The sequence below is a fragment of the Phyllostomus discolor genome, chromosome 2 (assembly GCF_004126475.2).
Source record: "Phyllostomus discolor isolate MPI-MPIP mPhyDis1 chromosome 2, mPhyDis1.pri.v3, whole genome shotgun sequence".
Lineage (NCBI taxonomy): Eukaryota > Metazoa > Chordata > Mammalia > Chiroptera > Phyllostomidae > Phyllostomus > Phyllostomus discolor.
Genome location: NC_040904.2, coordinates 106,333,881 through 106,355,584, shown reverse-complemented (window position 1 = coordinate 106,355,584; position 21,704 = coordinate 106,333,881). Strand labels below are relative to the sequence as shown.

Here is a 21,704-nt window from a genome sequence, read left to right as displayed (position 1 = left end):
TTACTATGCACAGGTTCATTGCAGGGGACTGCCTTTTAAAGATAACAAAGGAAAGAATGCTGTTAATTACTTCAAAGGGAAGGATGTTGCAGATCAGGAGAGAAAGTGGTTGAACCTGTCACACTCCACACTTGGGAGGTTTAGCTCAGATTTTAGGAAGTTACAGTAAGCTCTTGCTACCTCAATTCAGGGTGAGGGAGTTTTAGCAAAACCAAGTCTCATAGCAGTCTGGATACAATGCAGGCCTGGTTCCCCACGGGAGAACCTATCTGTGGGTGTGGCCCTGCGTGCCATTTGCTCCCCACTGGTTTTCCACATGGAGGCTGAGCTACAATTCCACGCCATGTGAAGAGGTTCCCTACTCACATGCAAGCTATGGTGGTCAGTTATGGAATACACCCATCTCCCATTTTTACCAAATCTGATTTTGTCTTGGGTGTGGGGGACGCCAAATTATAATTCTGACCAATGGGACAGAATTTAAGGGTTTCTGGGAAAACTTACTTTCTTGATGTAGGTATTACTCCTTCCTGTCTTTCTCTTTGCCTTTTCATCATTCTCCCTTCTTCCAGACACCTAAACATGAGGCTGGAGGTGGAATAGCCTTTTTGCATCTGTGTCTCAACAGGCAAGATGATACAGGTGTCTGTGCTAAGAACAATAGTGAAAATACAGAGCTCATGACAACCCAAGACTACACTGGACTCCTTTTTGACTTTAAATAAAGTCCCATTTGGTTAGTCTCTCTTGGGCACCTGTTAATTGCCGTTAGACTTAAACCAATACCCAAAGTATATTTTTCTTTTTAAATCCCCTTCAGGAAAATGACTACCTAAACTACAACAGTGGTGCACATATACTGAACTTGGAATGATACAGAGATTAGTGTGGCCCCTGTGCAAGGATGATACATGGGTCTGTAAAGCATTCCATATTTAAAAAATAAAATCAAATGCAATGTCTCATATTTTGAGTTAGGCATGATATGCAAAACTGTAAAATAAAACATGCAACTTCATGTTACCAAACAAGAATATATTGGGGCCTTCTTTGTATAGTACTTGCAATGTATGTCCTCATATGATTTTACGCATACAGTTTTTAGAAGAGGTGGGGAAAAGGGCAAATAGTTCTGTGCAGCATTCTCAGCTCCCCATCTGCTACTGCATTATTGTAAAGGACTGTCCAATGGATGTGGTAAACAATAAAAGTAATGATAGATCACATTTTTCAAATACTTACCATGTGCTGCCATCATTCTAAACATTTTATGTGAAATTAATTTGACCCTGATAAAACCCTATGATGAAGGCTCTTTTATCATCACCCCTCATAAAAGAAACAAAAACAACCAATTCACAAAGAATTTTTAAGTGCACATTCTATTGGGATAGTAAATTACTAAAAGCATAACTGGCCTTCACACTGGCAGCAAAATTTTAAATTAATATACCTTGTGTTTATTTAGAAGAAACTCCCAGGTTCAAACTGACTATAGGATGAAACAAGGCAAAAAGAAAAAAAAAGCTTTAATAAAGTAGTCTTGCAGTGCTTACTGATGGAGGTATGTGCAGCAAGAAGTACTTGAGATAATACCTTAGGTCAGCGGTACTTCATCATTAAAAAACAAACAAACAAATACTGAAACAGGACACAGGAGGCACACAGTGGAGCGTATCAGCAGTAAGTATGCATAGATGAACAGAAGTGGAAAAGTTGTTGGAAGTGGCTGATCTATATATCCCAGCCCACAGCCAAAACTTATTTTTCATTGGTGCCTTAGTCTCAGAGCATAGCCCAAAAGATCTAAAGGTGAACAAGAGATGTGATCAAATATTTAAACACTTCTCATATCACCATGGAAAAGTGTGGTCAAAATAGTGACAATGTCTTATAGAAACTCTTGTGGGTGAGGCTTTTTTTTTTTTTAGTTTATTGAAAAACAAAGTTCTTCAACAAAATTATTAGCAGCAAAACTTGAAAAGTATCCTGAATGTGATTAAAATGTCTTCTAGTTTCAACTACAAAACTCCTTAAAGACTTTAATGACAATAAAGCAATGTGAATCAGAATCATAGGGTTCAACATTCCTTAACCCTATGGGCCAGATCAAATAGTTTTTGAAAATGGTGCATTTCTGTTTTTAAATATGAAAGTCAAAGTGAAGTAATTCATTAAGAAATCAAGAAAACATTTTTGGCAATACTTTCATGATGCTGTGTATACGTACAGATCTAAGAAGGAAAGACAGTAATGTGGCAAGCTATTTCATTCTGGTTTTAAAAATTTTTTAGCCCTGGCTGACATAGCTCAATGGATTGAGCGTGGGCTGCGAACCAATGTCGCAGGTTCGATTCCCAGTCAGGCCACAGCCCCCAGCAACCACACACTGATGTTTCTCTCTCTCTCTTTCTCCCTCCCTTCCCTCTCTAAAAATAAACAAACAAAATCTTAAAACAAACAAAAACCGTTGAGATATTTGCCCTGGCTGGCGTAGCTCAGTGGATTGAGCATGGGCTGCGAACCAAAGTGTCACAGGTTCGATTCCCAATCAGGGTACATGCCTGGGTTGCAGGACATGACTCCCAGCAACCGCACATTGATGTTTCTCTCTCCCTCCCTCCCATCCTTCTCTGAAAACAAATAAAATTCTAAAAAAAAAAAATTAAATTTACTTTAGAGAAAGGAATGAAGGGAGAGAGGAAGTGTAGTTGCCTTTCTTGTGCACCCCCTACTGGAGACGTGGGCCAGCAACCCAAACATGTTTCCTGACTAGGAATAGAACTGGTGACCTTAATCCCAGTGGATTAAGGTCAACGCTGAATCCACTGAGCCACACCAGTCAGGGTGTTCTATTTTTGTTAAAAAAGAAAAAAGGATTGAGGCCCTAAGGTCACAAGATCTATTCCCAGTCAGGGCACATGCTTGGGTTATGGACCAGGTCCCCAGTTGGGGGTGTGCAAGAGTCAACTGATCAATGTATGTCTCACACATTGATGTTTCTTTCCTTCTCTTTTTCACTCCCTTCCCCCCTTTCTAAAAGTAAACACAAAAAAAAATTTACAAAGAAAAAGGCAACACAACTAGGACAAGACGTCTTCACCTGCTACACAACACAAACTGGTACTGGTATTGGTTGATATAGGATAATGTGATAGGTTATCTCTTAACAAGTTAACAAATTATATATTCACATTAGTGCTGTTCCTTTAAAAATTACCTAATTAGCCCTGGCTGGCGTAGCTCAGTGGATTGAGCGTGGGCTGGGAACCAAAGTGTCCCAGGTTCGATTCCCAGCCAGGGTACATTCCTGGGTTGCAGGCCATAACCCCCAGCAACTGCACATTGATGTTTCTCTCTCTCTCTCTCTTCTCTCCCTCCCTCCCTCCCTCCCCTCTCTAAAAATAAATAAATAAAATCTTAAAAAAAAAAAAAAGATTTATGATCATTCCTGGATTTCTTTAAAAAAAAAATTACCTAATTAACCCTTGGGTTACAAAGGTACATATAAAGGATATATAAAATTAGTGATATTTACCTATCACTAATTTACTGAACATATTTTTCTATGAATACAATATTTTTAGTTTCTTTCCCTAACACAAAGATGTATAGGTACAGCAATTATAATCAGGATTATTCAGGTGATAAAAATCTCTTTTTAAAAAAGACACAGGTTGGCCCTGGCTGGCATAGCTCAGTGGATTGAGCGCAGGCTGAGAACCAAAGTGTCGCAGGTTTGATTCCCAGTCAGGGCACATGCCTGGGTTGCAGGCCATGGCCCCCAGCAACTGCACATTGGTTTCTTTCTCTCTTTCTCTCTCCCTTCCCTCTCTAAAAAATAAATAAAATCTTAAAAAAAAAAAAAAAAAAAAAAAAAAAAGGACACAGGTACCAACACAGGTATCAACTCTTAATCAGTGACCAAGATTCTAAGGCTGAGCTAGCTTTCTCTGATACTTAGCACATTCCTAGATAAGCCTTTCTTCTTTGGGTGTCCCAATAATAAGCTCAAGGACTGAAAATACTTTTTTGAGACTAAACAAAATTATCAGGAAGGCAAATCTGTTATTCAATGTACATTACAAATTGTGAAGAAACTTAATAAAGAATTTTTCTTTTGTCATTACTCTAATTGCTAAGTTCACAAAGAGCTGCTTGCATTATTGTATATTCAAAGGTGAGAACAGAATCCTAATGACTAAAAGCTTACCAAATCGACACCCACATCACTACATCATATTCTGAACCTATCCTGGCCTGAAATAAATGCCTGGTCATAGCATTTTTTAAAAGGCTAGGAATATACTCTGACCGCGTGGCTCAGTTGGTTGGAGTGTCATTCATACACTACAAGGTTGTGGGTCTGATTCTCAGTAAGGGCAGATACCTGGGATGGGGGCTTGGTCCCTGGCAGGCAGGCATACTGGAGGCAACCGATCAGTATTTCTCACATTGATGTGTTTCCCCCTTATTCTAGTACCTGTAAACATATCCTTGGATGAGGATTAAAAAACAAAATGAAAAAGCTAGGAATAAATGTCCTGTATTTCACAAGGAATCTTAGAAATTCTCAGAAACAGCAGTGAAGACACTGGTTAACAGCTGAGGGAGTAATCTTTTTGATGTTTTGAGAATCTCCTAGAAATTTAGCAGTCACTGGTGATTTTGATAAGCAGAATTTCAATGACATGTTGAGGACAGATACAATATGCTAATGGAAAAACAGTAACTTGGATCTCTCTCCAGAAGCTTAGTTAAGTCAAAGGAAGTTAGTCTAAAAGGAAAATATGTAAACATGTTTTTGCTGAGGGACAGACAAGCCTGGATAAGTGAGAGTGGCCTGAGGATGGGGGAAGTGGTGAAAGACAGAGAACAGATCTTTGGTGCGGTTCACTGCTGAGATGAACCACCAATGAGACAAAGGAAGAAGACAAAGAACAAACCCAGAAAATTCTGGCACTAGGGTATTACAAAGTGTTGAGATGGTAGAATAAAAGAGTTGGGAGTCATCAGAGAGAGCCTGCAGGAAGGAGAGGAAAAAATGTCCTAGGAGCAAAATGAATGACTGGTGAATAGCACCAAGAATCCAGCTGAGATCTGAGAAAAATTAATATGTAAATGAGTTAGCATGTTTAGTGCAGTGCCAGAGTTGTGTTGTTACAGTGTTGTTACAGAACAGCATTAATCTGTAAGTATTCGCCAGACATCTGCCAAAAAAACCCCACAAACAACAACAACAACAACAACCCCACAAAACACCCCCCAACTTTACATGAGAGTTAAAAACAAATAAAAAGAACCCAGGGAAAATAGTTTGAGACTGAAAAAAAAAAACAAACAAACCCAAAAACCTTGAAAAAAAGACCTATATGTGGCTTCAATGTTTGAATCTCTCCAAATTTATAGGCTGAAGTCCCAATCCCCACTGTATTGGAAATTGAAGATGGGGCCTTTGGGTGGTAATGAGGGTGGGGCTTCATGATGCAAGGTTGGTGTCCTTTTGAGGCCCCAGAGATACTGCTTTCACTTTGCATGCATATAAAGAAGGCAGCCTGTAAGCGTATAACAAGATGGTGGCAGAATGAAGCCTATCTTGTCGGCATTTTGATCTTGGACTTCTGCACCTCCAGAACTATGAGAAATACATTTATTTTATTTAAACCATTTGGCCTGAACTGACCAGGAAAAACTCTTAAAATACCTCAGGAAAGATACTGAATTTGCGGAGTAAGACAGAAGGCTAAAAGAAGGAAGACCAGAAAACAAGAATGAGCTTTTGGAAATTAAAAATGTGATACTTGAGCCCTGGTTGTTGTGGCTCAGTGGACTTGAGTGCCAGCCTGTAAACCAAAAGGTCACCAGTTCAATTCCCAGTCAGGGCACATGCCTGGGTTGCAAACGAGGTCCCCAGTTGGGGGTGTGCAAAGCAACTGATCAATGTATCTCTCATACATCGATGTTTCTCTCCCTCTCTTTCTGCCTCTCTTCCACTCTATAAAATCTTTTTAAAAATGTGATACTTGACATTATGTTAAAAAATGAGGTAAAAAGGAAAAGCTCAGAGGTCAAATCAAGGAAATTCTCTCAGAAAGTTAAAAACCAAAGGTAAAGAGATGGAAATCAGGAGAGAAAGAAAAATGGAAGATCAATGCTGCAATTCCAGAAAGACAAGACAGGGGGTGGGGGGGTGGAATGTGGCAATTATTATAGAAATACAAGAATTTCCCAGAAATGAAGGAAAATGAGTCTGACCAAGAGAGCCTGCCAACTCCCCAAAGCTAATTAAAACACACACCTTCACCAAGGCATTCCATGGTAAAATTTCTGAAGAAAATCTCCTGAAGCAGAAAAATGGTTACACACAAAGGTGTTATCAGAAATGGCAGATTAAAAGACAATGAAGCAGTGGCATCAAAATTCTCAAGGAAAATGATTTCCAACCTGAAATCCTGTAGTATATCAGTTTAAACATAAGCTATTTTCAGATGTGCAAGTTTTTGGAAATCTTACCTCTATCAACCTTTTCTCAGAAAGCTAGTAAAAAATGTTCTTCTCTAAAATGAGGGAATAAACAAGCAATTAGGTATGGTGTTCAGCAAACAAAGGACTCTAACTCAGGAGAAAAGTAAAGTCTGAGATGCCGAAGGGCAGAAGGCCTACAAAGCACCAGTCCAGACCACAGCTCTAGGCAAGTTCCACGAAAGGAGGTTCATTATCTGAGACTGTATAGAAAATAAGTTTTCAGAGGGCTTTTGGAATTTTGTGGTGATTTTGAGAAAGCTCAGTGATAGGAACATGGAAATTTTCAAAGGAAACAAAAAGACCAGAAAATTAGTAACAGGAAAAACAAAGAATTATAAGAGAAATGACATATAACCGTAACTTGACTCAAATGAACAACACTCCCACATAGTCATGAGGTAAAAACTGTCTACAAATTAAATAAAAAAAACCCTGCCATCTCTCTTAACTGGGATCTATATATGGGAGAATGGGAGGGTAATGATAGCACCCAAATTCCTGTCATAACAGGAAGTTACTAAAGTAAAATTTAGAAACATCAAGAAATACCTGTATAAATACATAATTTAGAAAGGTGAAGATCAATGCATGCTAGGAACAGCTCAGAATTAAAAACAGATGCTTTTATGGAGCAGGATTTGGCAGTAGGCAAGTTTAAAACTGGGATATCACACTGTTCATTACAAGTCTTTAAGATTAGCATTAGTTTTTAATCTATGTACATTACTTGGTTAAAAAACTAAAATAACTAGACCTAAAAAGTCTTTCCCCTGTGTTGCTCTACTCCTGCTCTTCAAGACATAAAACTTGTTAAATAATTTAGCATAAAAAGTAATTTCTTAATTTAAAACAATGCCACAAATATCAACGTAGTAGTAAAGCATGCATTAAGCTCATACAAATGGTGCTTTACAAAATCAATCTTTTACATGCATTTTTGTAACTTCTTAGGCAAATATTTTAAGTATTTGCTATAACACTAAAAATACAAGTATAATAGCACTAAATAGCTTCATAACAAATGCATTTTAAGTAGTCATTGCTGATACCCCTAACTCCATGCTAAAAAAAAAAAAGTGTAATTTTGGTTTTTGATAGTGAAACTACACTGCAACTGTTCTCTGTCAGGGTATCCAACACTGGAACTTAAATGTGTATAATGAAGTGATGCCTCAAAGTATTGCACTTCTAAAGTTTTCTTGGCGCATTTAACACAGAAATGCTAGTAAGGTGCTTATTTCTTCAGCCAGGTAAGCATTAGAATTTCAGGCCAAATTACTGGAGGTATCAAAAGTCAGAAGTGTTTTCCTGGGTCTGACAGCCAGAATATCTCTAAGAAGTTTACTCAGAACCTGGTTTGGAAGGGCGAAGGCTCATTCTTACCACCCCTACATTTCTGGATACCTTTCTAATTTGGGCTTTGTAATACATTCAAAATAGTGCCATGAGATGTTTAAAAACATTTATCCTTAAAAATACTAGAATGTTCTTTGAAAACTTATTACACTTACTCTTTTAAGGTATTCTAACTTAAAGAAGTTTAGGAAAGGGAAAAATGAACATAAAAAGTTTATTTCTAGCCCTGAAAGAACAAAGTTATTGAACAAAGTCATCAAATACAGCAGTTAATGTCAAAGTAACAATTAAATAATTAAAAGGGATTAAATTAAAAATAAGTCAATATAAAATTTGAAGACAAAAGCTGCTTTCACTTAATTACATTTCTATCTACCGACATAAAAAAAAAAATCAAACCCAAAATAAAACACATCCCTACTAAAAATGTTCAATTCCAAATATAATTCTCTGCTTAATACAGAAGAATGAAAATTTGCTTGACACATTTTCTTTCTCCCTTTCATTTGGCGACATTCTAGAATGGTGAGTGAGAAAGACTTAAGTTCTCTCAAGGTCAGGCCAGTGTTGGATTCTCTTTTGTAATTTCCACAATACCCACCACAGTGTCTTTGCTGAAGTGGTCAACAAATATGTTGAGAAAAAAATGTATTTGTGCATATTTTTCCTTTCTTATACACATGCATATACATGTACTGCGAAAAAATGGATTTGGATTGTTTAAATATCTGTTATGGGAGTAATGAAGACAATCTTTTTATATTACTATGAAAATCCACTATAAAAAAACAAAACCAAAATGAGCACTAATCTGGATTTTGGCTATATTTTAGAATTGATTTTTTGACATTTTACTAGATATGGATCTCAGTATATTCAAAATATTTTAGATTAAAAAACTGATGCAAATTCTTTAAGTACTCATATTTTTTATTTCTAACGATAGCTACTGCTTGATCAGATCTAGACTTATTCTGGCTAGAATACAGTATATTTAAACAAACACATTTATGTGAGCCCTTAAAGAAATACTCATAGGTAGTTTTAAATTGCTTATTAAAGGCACAGGTTCATTTAGGGCTGGTGGTAACTAGATAAGCAGCTTAATATTTATAAGTGAAAGGGAAGAGAATTGTGTGCCAGGCATTCAACACATGAAGAGAGTTGTGTAAGCCTTAGTTTCTGATGCTAACACAATCACTCTACTTGTTTACAATTCCAGGTAGGATAAAATATTCAATATTTTCATGGTTTCCCGGTTTTAACTGTCCCTAACAGCAGCAAAAGGAATAAAAGGAGAAGGAAAATTTAAGACTGCTAGAGTCTAAAATATAATAAATAAGTACTATAGTAATACTGTCCTAATAATACAAGAGGACTAAGGTAACTTTTAGATTTCAATGGGAATTTTCATTCTAAAGTGATGACAAAAAGGGTAAATACAAAAAGCAGTTATTTAAAAAACATGAACCTTGATTCAGATATAATTTTTCTTTCAGCAAGATCTAAGCACTTTAATTTAAAATTAACTAATATATCACAATTCTGTGCTGCTTTTAAGGTTATTCTGTTTTAAAATGACCCATTTCAGAACCAAAATTTCTATTACAAGTTAGTTTATCCAATTAAGTAAAGAATAAAACCACAGTGTAGTTCCCTTAACCTAGGAGTCAGGTTTTAATGACAAAGTCCGTTGCCAGCAATGGACATGCAGGTAACCAACCAAAGTTGTAAATACAAACCCCAAACTGCTTCTATAAACTGGAAAGACCTTTGTTGAGTTGTAGGAATACAAATGGGGCATTGGCACTGAGTTCAATGAATATGGTCTTTGTGACTTATGCATGAGGTGCTAGCTAGAGTGGTCATGACCATCTAGTTTTATCATCTAGTTGGTTTTCCCTGGTAGCACCTTCTTCACCGTAATTCATCCAGAAAATTATTTACAAAGAATGTTCAAATCTGGAATTCAAAGAGACAATGTGGCTTTCCACCAGAAATAAACCAGCTTGTTCCTGTAATTCAGTAATAGCTATAGAGGCCAATATAATCCAGAGAAACATGAAGTCAAGAATCGAATTGAAAAAAGAGACCATTAAGTGCTCTAGATAAAAGTTTCATTAACTATTTTACTCATTTCTGTGAAAAACTTCCTGCATTATCAATAAAAAACCAGCCATTTCTATTCTTATACCTATATCTTATACACAGATGACTGGAATGATAGGAAATAAAACTGTATTAGTTCCCCGCCTCCAATATACTCCAAAACATCACAATTGTTTTTATTCATGATCTGTACTATTACAGGATGGTAAGCAGGCATGAAATTAATAGGAGAATGGTGGGAACATTCCCATGTTCCAAAATCAAACCACAGATTTTTCTCTTTTATGTGGCTCTTGGCAGTCAGAAAGGACAATATTGCATCCAAATACAAAACAATAAAGAAATAAGGAGAGTGGAAAAGGAGAGGAAGAAGAGACCAGAAGTGGGGATGTAGGTGGGGGGAGGGAGACTCTAATAATGCTACAGGTCACAGACCTTTTAAAATCTTTAGAATAAAAAAAAAATATTGCTATCAACAAGGACATTTTATTTTTCTTCCTTTCCCCCAGTTTTGTACCTAAACATTATTTACTTATTTGAAAAAAATATGAACTAACTCAACATCTCAAATGATCCATAAATTTATCAAGAACTACTGTCAGTTCTCAGACAGTAAAACATTGGTAATGGTTTAGGTACAACGTTTTTAACAAATCTCTACAGTTTACTGGTCAGCAGCTGCATCTCCATGTAACTGACAAGTCTCTTTCATGAATACGATCTCATCTAATTATCTGAGAGCTCAGTAAGTTTCAAGTCTTTCTCACTTTGTCTCTACTAGCTCCAAATATTTTCTCCTTTAAATGGAAAAAGAGTTAATTCTGAAAATTCAATGGTTATTATATTATTTACTATGGGGGGAGGGTGAGAGAGGGTTAATTAAAAAACAAACTAAAATTACAACATATACAGAAACTTATTTCCAAAATGATGGGGGAAAAAAGGGGAAGAGGAAAGTAGGGACACTAAAAGTTGGAAGAACAAATCCTGAAGCCAAATCTGAAGAGGAAACAGTCAAAAAGAAAACAAAATTATAAAGATGTACAATCAATGGGATTCTTTTTCTGTCTCAATGATTTAGTTATAAATATAGATTATTAGTCTTCTCTTTATACATGTAACAAATGCCAAGCACTTCACTACCATGATATTTCTAAAATTGACTTTCACATTTGTTAAAAAAGGTAAAAATCACATACTTTTCTTCCCTTCCCCCAGTTCAAATTCTGAACTGAAATATTACAACAGCTGGTTCTAATTCTATACAAAGTTAAATCATATTAATCTCCTTTGCCAGTATAAGGAGTTACATAATTTCTATCAAACTTGCCTCAAATTTAGGCCTTAGAAAAATTTCTCAAAGCAACTCAAAAGGAGCAATTCAAGAAAAAAGAAAGCTACAGAGAGAAAAGAAGACCAGCAGATGAGACAAATAACTGAAAAACTCGAATCTACCATTCAAGTACTGAAAATACCCCAAAAGGGACAATGAATGGAATCTATTACAATGAAATCAGCAAAATAAAATGCAAATCTCAAGCATGATAAATGGCCCTGCTGGGCTGTCTGCTGAAAGAAGGCTAGTGATTCATTCCACAATTCCTTTTGGACCCTAAAGAAGGGATTCAATAGAAGGTTGTCATTCTGTTTTGCAATTTTCTCTTGGTTGTCTTCAGGAAGTAGTTGTTTGCTTTTTTCCTCCATGTTGTGCAGGCCATTTCCTTAAAACCCGGAAGAGTAATAATTTTCATATATTAAAATATTTCTTTTAGAAAATGGAAAAGGAACACGAGGCCATGGCAACGATGTTAACGATTACTCTTCATTGCTTCTTTAGCTGCCATAATCAGTGGTGTCAAGCTAGATAATGGTTTGGCCAGTTTCAGGAAAGGATGCTGCCGGGAAGAGGAAAGAAAAATAAATTTATAAATGTCACCAATTTAGAAGCTAAATATTCCCTTTCAATTAAAGCCCCAAACATTTTAAAGGGCTATGGTTTATTTAATAAACACATATTTCAATACTTGAATAAAACTGGCATAACCAATACATCACTTCCTTTATAAAATGTCAGTTAAATGACCCAGATACCCATGCCAGCAATGAACTGGTCTGAGAACTGATAATATGCAAAAATTCACATACTTATTATAATATGATGGTTACGTTAGTCCCAGGAAATGAAATCCTAAACTGTGGCAACTGCCATGCTTCTGTTGATGAATGAGCATTGAAATGTAACTAATAACATCATGTCAACTTTCTGTTGGTTATTCAAAGAAGTCAACTTTTTCCAAAAATAGTATCATTTCCAAATTCACCTGTAACAATTCTTTGGCCGAACCCCTTTTCTCCACATCCATCTCCAAACATCGATTTAAGAAGTCCCGAAATATTGGTGAAAGTTTCTCTGGGTTCTGAAGTTCTGGAGTTCCATTAGTCGCTATCAGGTACAAAGCCTTTAAAAAAGAACACCTGTTACATACTTCAGGTAGCAGCTCAGCACAGTGAGAGAGTGCTTTATAACACTTGTAGCCCTTTTACTTCAGTAAAGACAGTCACCAAGAACACTAATGTGAGGTCAGGATTCTTTCTACCCATCTTGGATAGATATTTTTCTTTTGTTTTAGACATTACATTTCCCCAACTTCTTTCTCAAAAATTAGCTTCATCTTTTTTTTGGTGGGTGGGGGCAGGAGTGGAAGGTAGAGGTTATGTGCAATACATAATGATAAAAAAACTGTAACATGTAAAGGAATAAAGAAAATGACCACAATCCCACCATTAACATGTATAATAGCATCCCCTTTACCTTTCCCAAGCTTTTTTCAAGTCACACCACATTTCAAAACAATGTAATTTATTAAAACCATTAAAAAAAAACTAGTTATATCTATGTAGCTAGAGATGAAAAGGCAGAACAGAGGATTTTTGGGACAGTGAATACACTGTATACTATAATGAGGGACACATGTCATTCATTATACATTTGTCCAAACCCACAGAATGTATACTATCTGGAGCAGGAACCCTAACGTAAACTACGGACTCCAAGTGAGAATGATGTGTCAATGCAGGTTCACTGACTGTTAAGAAATGTAAGCTCTGGTGAGGGATGTCGACAATGAGGCTATGCATGTGTCGTGGAGGTGGGTATACAGGAAATCTGTGCCTTCCCCTCAATTTTGCTGTGAACTGAAACCTCCTCTTTTAAAAAGTTTAAAGGAAAAACCCAAAAACCAAAACTAGCTATATCCCCAGCTTCTTCATTACGGACAACTGATTAGAGCCAGAAAATTATTTTAATGGTTGAATTGACTAGTGTCTTTAATTATATGAATGTTTCATAATTTAATCAATCACCTTTGGAAAATCCTTGTATTATTTTCTATGTACTCTTCTGATTATTTTCTTTAAATTTCTAGAAATGAAATAAAAAAAAAAATCTAATATTCATTTAAGTTACTTCCCCTGATAGAGGAGAACAGAGTTCACTAGCAGCTTTCACACTTTTCAAAGCAACAAACTCATCTTTTTGGTTGAATTTTGTCCCAATATCAGGCAGACTACAGTAAACAACATCTCCCAATGCTTCCTGTGCAAAATTGCATATTCCCACTGTTCCAATACCATTTTCTGTTGTTGCCCATTCATATTTGTCTGTGAATTTACACACCAGGCACCAGGAACACACTCGGGCCACTGCACACCGTGCTGAGTTCACAGGAGTGGCAGCACAGGCCAGTGTTATAGGTTCATTTTACTGTCTTAGCCCAGGTTGAGTAGATGTAACTCTGTCATTATTTTAATGCTCAAGGGTTTACATAGCATACACCTTTCAATTACCATCATCATCACATTATGCCACCTCACACAGAGTACAATATTCTTATGATTCTCCCCCTTAGCCTGATGTGTTTGTCATTTTATTTATACGTGTTCTTTTCTTCCCCAATATTATTTGTATTGAAACTGTTTTATCAATTTTTTGTGATTTTTAAAAAGTTTTATCACCCTGGCTGGTGTGGTTCAGTGGGTTGAACGCCAGCTTGAGAACCAAAGGGTCACTGGTTCTATTCCTGGTCAGGGCACATGCCTGGGTTACAGCTGGGTCCCTGGCTGGGGGTATTCGGGAGGCAACCGCTCTCCTCCTCTCTTTCTCCCCCCTTTCCCCTCTCTCTAAAAGTAAGTAAATAAAATCTATTTTAAAAAATTTTAAAGATATTTATATAAAGAGAAAATCATATATATTTTACCAATTTAGTTACTATTTCTAGTGTTCTTACTTTTCTAATATGAAACCATATTACCATTTTCTATTTGAGAAGCTTCCTTTAATATTTCCTGTAGTGTATATCTGCTGATGAAAAATTCTTTCAACATTTGTATGTTTGAAAAAAATCTTTATTTCACTTTAGTTTTTAAAAGGTATTTGTTGGATGTACAATTCTTGGTTGACTGATTTTTTCTTTCAAATTTCATTGCACACGTATTAGAATTTGTCTCACAGTTCACTGATGCTATCTATTTCGTATTTTTAAAAGATTTCATTTTGAGAGAGGGGAAGGAAGAAAGAGAGGGAAACATCAATGTGTGGTTGCCTCTTGTGTGACCCCTACTGGGGACCTGGCCTGCAACCCAGGCACATGCCCTCACTGGGAATCGAACCGGCGACCCTGTGGTTTTCAGGCTGGCACTTTGTCCACTGAGCCACACCAGCCAGGGCAGATTTCACTGCATTTGTAATGAAGGGGGGACAGAAGTAAAGACAATACATGAGAACAATTGAAAGAGCCCACTTTTAGGCTTCTTCCACTTCTTTTTTTTTTTTAAAGATTTTATTCATTTATTTTTAGAGAGGGAAGGGAGGGAGGGAGGGAGAGGGAGAGAGAGAGAGAGAGAAACATCAATGTGCGGTTGCTGGGGGTTATGGCCTGCAACCCAGGAATGTACCCTGGCTGGGAATCGAACCTGGGACACTTTGGTTCCCAGCCTGCACTCAATCCACTGAGCTACGCCAGCCAGTGCCGGCTTCTTCCACTTCTTATCTAAGAACTTAGATATTTATCTAGATTTATTGCTTGGAGCAAAACCTTTATTCCATAATTATTTTAGCTATTATTTGATTGCCCTAAGTTTGTTCTCTACAAGATTTTTAAAAATATTTATTTATGCATGTATTTTAGAGAGAAGGGAAGGGAGGGATAAAGAGAGGGAGAAAAAACATCAATGTGAAAGACCAACATCTATCGGTTGCCTTTCATATGAACCCCGACTGGGGATCAAACCTGCAACCTAAGGAATCAAATTGGTGTTTTTCTGGTTTGTGGGATGACGCCCAACCAACTGAGCCACATTAGTCAGGGCCCTCTTGAAGATTTTTGTGACTGGTTCACAGGCTGGTGCTCAATCTACTGAGCCACACCATACAGGGCATCTATTTTACTTTTTTAAAAATTTCATTTCTGCCCTGGCTGGCGTAGCTCCGTGGATGGAGCGCGGGCTGCGAACCAAAGTGTCGCAGGTTCTATTCCCAGTCAGGGTACATGCCTGGGTTGCAGGCCATGACCCCCAGCAACTGCACACTGATGTTTCTCTCTCTCTCTCTATCTCCCTCCCTTCCTTCTCTAAAAATAAATAAATAAAATCTTTAAAAAAAAAATTTCATTTCTCTCTCTATGTTTCCTTTGGATAGTTTCTATTACTATGTCTATGATTATTACTAAATCATCAATCATTTTTCCTGTACTGTATAACCTGCCATTTATCCAATTTCATATTAGTTTGTAAATTTAATTTTTAAAAAATGTACATTCTAAATGTTACTACTTAACAACTGGAATGCAGTTATATAAATTGTTTTCATGTCCTTGTGTGCTAATGCTTTTATCTGCATCAGTTCTGGGTAAGTTTTTCTTATTATAGGTTGCAATTTTCCTCTTTTGCCTGCCTGGTAAACTTTGGATATTTGGGTGCTGTATATACCTGTAGTCTTATAAATATTCTTCTTTGTTTTGGGACACAGTTACTTTGGAACTTTAGAACAAATCCCTTTGGGTCTTGTTTTTCAGATTTTAGGTGGGACCTAACAAATCTGTTAAGATTTGTGACACTACAGCAGCATGCAGTCTAGGGGTAATTATTTCCTATCACTGAGACAAGACTCTTAAGTCCTCTACTCAACATCCTGTCAATCACAAGGTTCACTAGGGCTGGCAGAGATAGACACTATTCCCAGCCCTGTGTGAGCAGCAGGTCCCCATTCTCTCCAATCTTAGCAGATGGATATATCCTGGCCCTGGACAGATTCTTCACACAGGTATGCCAATCTCTGTTGAATGCTCAATGGGGACCTTCCACAAATCCTGAGTCTTGTCTCTGCAAAGGTTTCTCCACTCCTGCACTCTGTGTCTTGTGAACTCCAGCTGCCTGGGTCTCCCCAGACTCTTGTGTCCACGGCCTCAACTCAAGGAGTCCCTGCACCCCACCTGGATTGTCCTTCCCTGTGCATTGCCTGGAAACTCCCAAGACATTAAGCTGGAGCAATTGTAGGGCTCACCTCATGCCTTTCCTGTTTTTAGAGATCACTATTCTTCATAGTCTGATCTCAAGTGTCTTGAAAACCACTGTTTTATATATTCCAGTAGAAGGGTTAACCTGGTCCCTGTTATTTCATCTTGGCAGGAAGCAGAAGTTCCTATTTGCCAAGTTTCCACCAATTACATACACAGGGCCAACTCCAATGCTCAAGTCTCAGTTTGGATCTTACCTGACTTAACTGTAGTTTCTGATAAGCTGATATTTCCATCACTTTTTTTGGATGTAGATTCCAGGGCAAATGTTTATTTGGTTTTATCTACCTCTCTGGCCATACCTTCTCAGTATCCTAGTCTGACACATAGCTCTTAGTTATGGAATGTCTCAGGATGTAAGATGAATCTCCTCTATGGTCTGTCTATGCCCACTAGACCTGGTGATCCTCTATAGTCTCATAGCTTTATAATAAGTCTCAATTTTATGTTTCTAGCCTGGATCCCAGACTTGCATACCCAACAGCCTATTCAATATACCCACTTGGATGTCTTCTTAGGCATCTCAACAAGTCTAAAATATGTTAACAGGTTATCTCCTGATCTTCTACCTGCCACCCCATCCACCCCCCACTCTACCTATACCCTTCCCTATTTCAATTCAGGAGAACTGAGTTCAAACCTCATCTTTTCAGGTGCTTAGGCCCAACTCCTGCGGTCATCTCTCTCTCACTCACGTAGGCTCTCCTTTAAAAATACATCCAGAATCCAGAATACCTTTTCCCACCTCCACTGACACCATCCTTGTCTAAGCTATCATTTTTTCTTGCCTGGATTATTGGAGCACTCTCCTAATTGTTCTTCTATTGCCTTTATCTCCCTTGAGTCTTTTCAACACAGTTGCCATGGTAATCCTGTTAAAGTATAAGTAAAACCATTTCACTTTTCTGCTCAAAACTGATCATTGGTTTCATCAACTTACTTGTGTGGAATCCAGAAACCTTACAGAGGCCTAATAAGGCACAACACAGTCCGGCCTCATTTCTTCACTATCTACCCTTTTTTCCCTCTTGCTATGTGTTCAATGACTGCTAACTATGCTGGAACCCCGAATGATTTTTTAATACATCAGGAGTTCTTCTGCTTTAGGGCTGTTGCATATGCTATTCCTTCTGATTACAATGTACCTCCCTCTATGTAACTCAGTTATCATCACTCTCTTACTTCCCCTGTTCAAATGTCAACTCTGTAAAGCTCTCCTCAAAGCACTCTTTTGAAAATGAACTCAACTTCTGACTTCCTGCCTACCAGTCCCAGTACTTAAGAGTGCATCATCATTTAATATATTACATACAATTCTTATTGTTTATTGCTTCTCTCCTTCTACTGTGAGTACAAAAATTATGTTGGTTTTTTTAGACAGTGCCTTGAACAGTGCCTAATAGAGCAGATCTTTGAGTCAATATTTACTGGTCAATAAAATTTGAAGGTTTTAGCTCTGCCTGGCGTGGCTCAGTTGGTTGGGTGTCATCCTGCAAGGCACATGCCTGGGTTGTGGGTTTGGTCCTGGTTGGGGCATGTATGAAAGGCAACCAATTGATGATGCTCTCCCTCCCTTCCCCTCTCTCTAGAAATGGATAAATCCAATCTTTAAAAAAATTTAGAAGGTTTTAAAAATCATTCTGAAAAGTGTTCTAAAATTCACTACCTCTATAACAGTTCTTTAATTGCTTACTTGAACTGGAATCTTTGCAAGAAGATAAAAAGCACCCAGGAAAAACAATTAAAATTCATGCCATCCACATAGGGAATCTCCTACACATACCCATTACCTTGGCCTCCGGAGCCCATTTAATAGCATGTCCAACTTACTTGGAAAAAAATTCTTTTAAATCTCTGGCAATAAACTGTAGTCATATACAGCAATTTAAAATTACCCTTTATTTTCTTAAAAGATTTTATTTATTTATTTTTAGAGAGAGGAAAAGGGAAGGAGAAAGAGAGGGAGATAAATATTAATGTGTGGTTGCCTCTTGCATGCCCCCTACTAGGGACCTGGCCCGCAACCCAGGCATGTGCCCTGACTGGGAATCAAATTGGTGACCCTTTGGTTCACAGCCTGCACTCAATCCACTGAGCCACACCAGCCAGGGCTAAAATCACCCTTTTAAAGTGTACAATTCAGCCCTGGCTAGTGTGGCTCAGTGGATTGAGTACTGGTCTGAGGACAGAGGTTGTGGGTTCAATCCCGGTTAGGGCACATGCTTGAGTTGCAGGCTGGGTCCCTGTTTGGGGGTGCGTGAAAAGCAACTGATTGATGTTTCTCTCCCTTTCTTTCTCCCTCCTTTCCCCTATCTCTGTAAAAATAAATAAATAAAAACTTTAAAGTATACAATTCAGTGTTTAGTATGTTCACAAGGTTGTACAACCATTACCACTGTTTAATTTCAGAACATTTTTATCCCTCCAAAAAGAAAATCCATGCAAATTATTGGTCACTCTCCATTCCCTCCTCTTCTCAGTCCCCAGAAACAACTAATCTGTCTTTATAGAAATCTTATGAAAGATAGGCAGCCAATCCTCACTATGTACATATTCCATATATTTAAATCAGCCTACTCACTAAAATTCATTTGTAGTTCCAAAATCAATATTCTCAAGTGCTTTTGTGGTCATTCATGGATATGCATAGAGGTAGAAAGCTCGATGCCGAAGTGCTGTCTGGTGTTCCTAAGTGCAAGAAGGTTGTGATGTGCCTTACAAAGAATATGTATGTGCTTGGTAAGCTTCATTCAGGCATGAGTCATCCTGCTGATAGCTGTGAATTCAATGTTACTAAGTCCACAATATATGCTAAGTAGTGTGTCTTGAAACAGAAACACACATAAAGCAAGGTTGTATATGAATCAGTTGACAAAAATGTTGTGATCAGAGGCTTACAAAAACCTAACCCTGTCTTTTGCATACATTAATTCAGTGTTTACAGCTTTATAGAACCAAACTATCATTAAGAATCAAATGTAAATAGAATTATACAACATGTGATTTTTAGCGTCTGACTTCTTCCATTTAGCATAATGTTCTCAAAGTTCAATGTTGATGTATCTATACTTCATTCCTTTTATCTTGGCTAAAAAATATATTGTTGCATAGATATACCACTTTTGTTTATTCATTCTTCAGATGATAAGACATTTGAGCTGTTTCTACATTTTGGTTATTATAAATAATGCTGCAATAAACATTCATGTATGAGTTTTAGTGTGGATGTATGCTTTTAATTTTCTTGGGTATATACCTCACACTGGAATTGGTAGGTTAACTCAATGCTAACTTTTAGAGTAATTGTCAAATTGTTTTTCAAAGTGCCACACACACCACTGTACCTTTCCAGCAGCAATGCGGAAGAGTTCCAATTTCCCCACAGTCTCACAACACTTACTATTGTTTATCTTTCTGATTACCGTCATTCTTGTAGGTGTGAAGTGGTACCGCATTGAGCCTTATACAGTAATTTAAAAGTAGAAGTAGAAGAAAAAAAGATAAAGAAACAAAAGGCAGGAAGTTAGGAAGGAGGGAAAAGAGGGAAGGGAAAGGGAGGAATGCTGAAACTCTACCCTCAGCAGCTGAATGTTCAATTGTTGAATGTTGAAAGTTGACTGACTGCGTCTGTATCTTAGGACCCTCACTCTCTTGTTTGAACACAGGCTTTAACATGGCCATTTACCTAACTTTAACTTGTGATCTTGTTTTCCTTTTCTCTGTGCCTAGTAGTACCAGGAGCCAAGGTTCAAAGTTGATATCTGAAGGGTATCTAGGGACCCTTAACTCTCTAGAAAAGTGAAAAAATTCTTACTTAGTATGCAAAATTAGAAAGCATTCAACTTACTAAAAAATCTACAAACTTTTTACCTAAAACATTCAACTCACCCCAGAAGCAAATGATTTTTAGATGCACAGTGAGGAAAATGACTAGGCTTTTATCAACTTTGCATCCTAAATTCTTGACCAGTGCTTGGAATAAGCAGGTACCACATAAATGTTTTAAAGAAAAGTATTTTTCTTAAAATAAGGCCGGTGTTTGTCTTACCCTCAAGGGATTTTCATTGAGGTATGGAGGCTCTCCTTCTACCATCTCAATAGCCATGATACCCAAAGACCATATGTCCACTTTGGGGCCATAAGCTTTCCGTGTAACCACCTCTGGTGCCATCCAGTACGGCGTGCCAACCATGGTACTTCGCTTGCTCTGCTCAGGAGTGATCTGGGCACAGAAACCAAAATCAGCTAAAAAAAAATAAATGAAAAAAAAAAAAAAATCTAGAGTTAATGGTGTCCATGGATGTTTTTATCTAGTGTTCACTTTAGATGACTATAATTACATTTGACTACTCAGCCACTCGTTTCTTAAGATTGTATTAATAAAGCCAACCACATTGGGTTTACAAATATTTTGATGATGTTACATACGCTCACTTTTTCGCTTTTACTTCCCATAAGCAGACAGCAAATTATCAGGAGGTATTTTATTCTAGACAATTAAATCTAGCCAGAGGGAAAAAGAGGTGAAGGAGGTAGGAGAGGATAAAGAAGAGATAAACGGTGATGGAAGGAGACTTGACTTGGGGTAGTGAACACACAATATACAGATGATGTGATATAGAATTGTACCCCTGAAACCTACATAATTTTATTAATCAATGTCACCCCAATAAATTCAGTAAGAAATTCTATCCTACAGATTTTAATAAAGTTGAAAAAGGTCTAAAAGAAAAAGTCAAAACACTGTCAAAAAACTAAACTAAAATTCAAACTAGAACTAAATTCAATTCAAAACTAAATTAAAAGTAAAAACTGAATGCTGTGAATCAGGCAAAGGTCAGAAAATGGTAACTATGTTGGAAAAAAAGAAACAGAAGCTAATCACTAAACATTCAACTTGGCAAAGTCTAGAAAAAGAGCACCATTTAACTGCAACTGTACCTACAAGATGTGAACCTGTATTACTCCAATCACCTCATTTTAAACTAGCATCCAGTTCAGTATCTAATACTTTTCATTTAGTGGCAAAGTCAGGATAAAAATCTAGAATTTTTCCCACCCTTCCACTGTTAAACCTATTCTCTTCCATACGTTAACTACTGTTAAATTAACATTTATTTGTAAGCTTCAGACTTTCTGTTA

General features: G+C 37.2%; 1 protein-coding gene, 1 long non-coding RNA gene and 1 other non-coding gene across 3 annotated transcripts in view; 1 reads left to right on the top strand and 2 right to left on the bottom strand.

Moving 5' to 3' along the window:
• Positions 1–837: 837 nt before the first annotated feature.
• LOC114491195 lies at positions 838–939 on the top strand. Its single transcript, XR_003684004.1, has one exon. It is a non-coding gene; the product is annotated as a U6 spliceosomal RNA (small nuclear RNA).
• A 2,150-nt stretch (positions 940–3,089) lies between these two features.
• Positions 3,090–3,672, bottom strand: LOC118498916. Its single transcript, XR_004901407.1, has 2 exons — positions 3,487–3,672; positions 3,090–3,220 (listed from the first exon to the last, which is right to left on the bottom strand). It is a non-coding gene; the product is annotated as an uncharacterized LOC118498916 (long non-coding RNA).
• Positions 3,673–8,081: 4,409 nt separating this feature from the next.
• The window catches only part of PAK2 (p21 (RAC1) activated kinase 2), an 87,085-nt gene continuing 73,462 nt past the window's right edge, over positions 8,082–21,704 (bottom strand). The window contains exons 13-15 of the mRNA XM_028505285.1: positions 20,611–20,807; positions 12,312–12,449; positions 8,082–11,885 (exon numbers count right to left, since the gene is read on the bottom strand). Coding sequence (XP_028361086.1) covers positions 11,799–11,885; positions 12,312–12,449; positions 20,611–20,807 — 422 coding nt within the window. The 3' untranslated portion in view covers positions 8,082–11,798. The remainder of the gene's footprint in view (positions 11,886–12,311; positions 12,450–20,610; positions 20,808–21,704) is intronic.